Source organism: Phalangium opilio, unplaced genomic scaffold (genome assembly GCF_054372755.1).
Source record: "Phalangium opilio isolate 3A_F unplaced genomic scaffold, DU_Popi_V2 ptg000011l_1, whole genome shotgun sequence".
Lineage (NCBI taxonomy): Eukaryota > Metazoa > Arthropoda > Arachnida > Opiliones > Phalangiidae > Phalangium > Phalangium opilio.
In genome coordinates this window covers 3795217-3799613 of record NW_028324147.1, presented here as the reverse complement: position 1 = coordinate 3799613, position 4397 = coordinate 3795217, and the positions used below count along the sequence as shown (strand labels likewise).

General features: G+C 34.5%; 1 protein-coding gene across 2 annotated transcripts; it reads left to right on the top strand.

The window, feature by feature from the left end:
- The first annotated feature begins 10 nt into the window (after window positions 1–10).
- On the top strand, window positions 11–3976 carry LOC149709908 (uncharacterized). Of its 2 annotated transcripts, none has more exons than XM_089858161.1 (8): window positions 11–222; window positions 365–486; window positions 559–606; window positions 681–836; window positions 916–1054; window positions 1154–1385; window positions 1469–1630; window positions 2590–3976. In XM_089858161.1, the coding sequence occupies exons 1-8, from the start codon at window positions 151–153 to the stop codon at window positions 3894–3896; spliced, it is 2238 nt and encodes a 745-aa protein (XP_089714287.1). In that variant the 5' UTR covers window positions 11–150; the 3' UTR covers window positions 3897–3976. The 2 variants fall into 2 exon arrangements, with proteins under 2 accessions (XP_089714287.1, XP_089714286.1); XM_089858160.1 differs by having other exon boundaries at window positions 1148–1385.
- The last annotated feature ends 421 nt before the right edge of the window (window positions 3977–4397 follow it).

Below are 4397 nucleotides of genomic sequence, written 5' to 3'. Positions count from 1 at the left end.
ATTTAAACAGTTGGCGAGTGGGCGCTCGCCTATTTATTTAATAGATCTGTAAAAAGCCATCACATCAAATTTCGTCGCGAACCTGGCGGTATCTCTTCCCGTATTTCAAAAGTTAATGCTTAAAATTAATTGGGTTTTTTGTTAGTTATCATGAATAATGATAAAAAAATGCCGAAAAAAGATACTGACAAATCTATGCAGTCCAACGAAGCTGTTGATCAGGTATGGTATTATTTGTTTTTTATTAATTTAAGCCTTGGCCCGTACAGGACAAACAAGGTAAGGTTAGGTAACGCTGTACCAATGACGATATTTATGCTATAGCTTTTTTTATTTTATAAATATTTTTTAAATTAATTTATAGGTCGATCATATATTAAAATTATTGGAATCCCTTCCCCATGAAGCTCAAGCCAAAGCTTTTGAGGAATTAAAGAATAGATTAAATTTAAATAAATCAACAGCAGAACCTGTTCAAAAACCAAAGTAATATCTGAGCTGTGTTTATATTTTTTTTTCGGTCAGTTTTTTTTTTTTAAAAAATAAATACATTTACAGGGATGAAACTGAAGTCATTGCTGATCCCCAAAAAAATAAAAAACAAAGGTAAAATTAATTAGAATTTTATTAATTAATAAAGTTACATTGGTTTCAAACTTTAATTAATTTAAAATGTTTAGCACACCGACAGCGTCCATTATTCAAACTAGGAAACGTTCTAGAAAAGCGAAAAGTGCTTCCAATGCAAATAATAATGCAACTATTGCTCCTAACCCTTTATTGCAGCAAGATGCTGAAGAAATATTGCCGCATTCTCCTGTTTCACTAGTCAAAGAGTATATATTTTTAATTCACAGTGCACTGTCTGATAGTTGACGTAATGATAATTTGATCGAGTTTTCTTTATTTAAATAGAAATGAAATCGAAGAATCTGAATATTTTGTGGAAAACCAATCAATAAATGATGAAAGCAAAAGATCCCAAACCCAAACTCGTATAAAACCTAAAAGAAAACATTTTTCTCCAAGAAAAGTAGTTTCTTCAGAGACATCGGTATTTTAAATAATTTTATACATTTTTTAATAATTTAATAATTAATTAACTATCGAGAATGTTAATTAATTTGAATGTTTTTTATTTTTACAGTCACAGCTTGTCAAAAATGGTTTAGATGAGAAACTAATTAACGGATGCTTTGTTCATCTTCAAAAACTGGATGTTTTCCGTCCATTAATCGCCGTTTTAGAAAATAAAAAACCTAAAAGAAAGCGGAAGAAACCATCCGTTTTTGAGAACTTTGTCAATTACGATGATCCTGATTACGTTGAATGTGAAGCTGTTATTACAGAAACTGCAGGAGAAACGACTAAACTTAGAAAAAAACGTAAATGTCTTATTAGAATTTTAATTTTAGATTGAAGACTTAATTTTTATTTAATTAAATTCCCAATGAAATAATTTTTATAGGGAAATGCCAGGATCCTGATAAACCAAAATATTATTGCGAAGAATGCAATATTCAATATAAAAGTTATAATGGCTATGTCAGTCATCAATTTTCTCATACTGGCGAAAGTCGCTACACTTGCATGTATTGCGACAAGAAATTCTCTTTAAAACACGCGTTAGGTAACTATATTATAGTTAAAGTTTCAGCCTACATAATGATAATATTATACCTTTAAAGAAAACGGCCTTTTTCTTAATATAAATTAAAGGAAACATATTTAAAAAAATAAATAAATGACAATCTTATTACAATATGATAATTAGTACATTTAATTAGTCTTAAAAAAAATAATCAAGGACTACTGCGCCGCCGCCATTGCTTTAGTGGCGTCTGCTAGCAAGAACCTCTTATCCCTATGGGATTGGTTGAATTCTCATAGGCAGGGCTGGAAATAAGTAAAATTTCTTATAGGACATGTGTCCAGTGACCCCCCCCCTTTTTTTTTGACGACTGGAAAATTTATAGGACAAAAATAGTGTCATATCTTCATAATCAAGCTATCAAAACTTAAAGGGACTGCAAAGAAGGCATCGGCGGGTGGGTAAAAATTATTCGAAATACGTCACGTGATGCCAAGATACAAAGGCTCCTCATGGAGTGGGACTAGTTAACATCTAGTCCTTGTTTTTCGCGAGATTGCAGCGCCAATTCCATGAAGTGGTAGTTTTTGAAATAAAACGAACTAAGCTTCTTTGAACCACGCCTCTCCTTGGTCACGTGCCTCTGACGTATTTCAAATAATTTTTACCCACCCCGCCGATGCCTGCTTTACAGTCCTTTTAATTTAGAGAAAAGTTTATGTCGAGTGCCCTGTGCTTATTTCCGATCCTGCTCAGAGGCTGAGAGAGGTAAGGGAAGGGTTCTGGCTAGCAGACGCCACTAAACCAATGGCTGATGGCGCAGTAGTCCTTGATTATTTTTAAGACTAATTAAATGCCAATTATTTTGTAATAAGAGATCATTTATTTATTTTTAGAAAAAGGCCGTCCTTTTAAGGCATAATGTTATAGTTGAACTTTTCCTTTTAAGAGTTTCTCGTAACCGTAAATTAAAACCCCCTTTGATTTGAAACTTTAAGAAATTCACGTCAGACGTCACGAAAACGATAAACCCTTTAGATGTTCCTTTTGCGAATATCGCGGTGTTGCCAAAGTTGACGTTTTGAAACACATGGCAATACACACTGGCAAAAAAGACTATGTTTGCGAAATTTGCGGAAAGGCCTTTGTTAATCAATCCAGACTAAATACTCACACGAAAACGGTTCACGCTACCGATAACGTTTGTTGCGAGATATGCGGATATTTAGCTAAATCAAAATCGTATCTCGAACGACATAATATAGCGGTTCACACTGATCGCGAAGTCTTTGAATGTCCCATTTGTCACCGAATTATCCAACAGAAATCCATATTTAAGTTGCATTTAGAAAAACACACCGGCGTGACTCCGTTTGCTTGTAATATCTGCGGAAAAAAATTCCCTAATAAATCACGGTTGAATCTTCACGTTAAAACTCACGATGAACCGACGATCCCTTGTGATTTCTGCGATAAAAAGTTTAAAACATTAAATCATCTTAGAAGACACGCCATTATTCATACGAATGATAAACCCTTTTCGTGTCATATTTGCGGTTATTCTTGTAACGTTACCGGTAATTTAGTCAAACACGTTCGATTGGTGCATCAAGTATTCGATTTTAATATACGAAAAAATACAGCCAATCACGTGATTTTCCCTGAAAAGGATGAGAAAGTTAACGAAGAAGTATTGTTAGAAAAAGGGATGAATATTTTAGACGAAGTTTTAAAGAAAACATCGTCTCTCGCTGGGAAAGAATTTACGATAGAAGAATTGAAAGAGATTGAGACTCGACAAATGGGTCAGAAATTGGTCAATGATCATAAATCATTCGATATGTTTCGTTTCCCTAAAAGAAAAAGAGGTAGACCTAAAAAAGAAGTTTTAATCGACCCCGAAGCAACTCGTTTAGCGGAAGAAGTTAAAATTAAATCGGGGCTTCCGACAAATCAGATTAAAGTCGTACAGTCTTTGCCGATGAAAGATTGCAGAAAAAAGAAGAAGAATAATAGGGACCTTCAAGTGGATTTGAATCAGTACGTTTTCGAAGTACAAGACGATGATGGAGTTGACGTTCCCATAGAACAGGAAGAAGAAGGGAAAAAGTTGAGAATGTACGTGATAGAAGTGTCTAACGACACTGATGAGAAGGACATCGGTCAAGTATTTGCAAACCCTTCAGCGCCCGAATTGCTGGTCATAGATGAAAATGGTGTTGTTAAAACTACAGCAGATCCAAATGAAACTGCTAATGCAACGGAAGTTTTAAGTAATACAGGTTTATCAATTAGAATTGTGTAAAATATTTGTCATTTCATTTGTAATTCTGACAAATTTAATGTTTGTTTAATAAAACCAGTATAATTTCTGTTCACAAGGAATTCAAAGCTTATTTTGTTTATTAGATTATGGATTTATTTTCATATTTGATTCAAATTTCCCACTTTTCTGCAAAATTTTTTTTTCCACGCCCCCTTCTATTTTTTCCCCCGTTAAGTTAGTGACAGCTAAATAGCGTTTTCCTTTGGGTCCTCGCGGAGCGCTCCCATGGAGGAATAAAATTAGGAGATCCTATTCTTCAAAAACAGTCTTTAACGAAGCTGGAAACTACTACTACCATTTTTATTGCTCCTTGGGAGCGCTCCGCGAGGACCCAAAGGAAAACGCTATAAGGTGGTAGTGGAATTTAATGTTCGGAATGCTACAGCTTCCAATGACTGAACTATTTTATTAGGTTGACGTCGGTAAGGTATCACGTGACTACGTGGCGACCAAAACAGCGCAGCAGCCTAGGCTATGCAT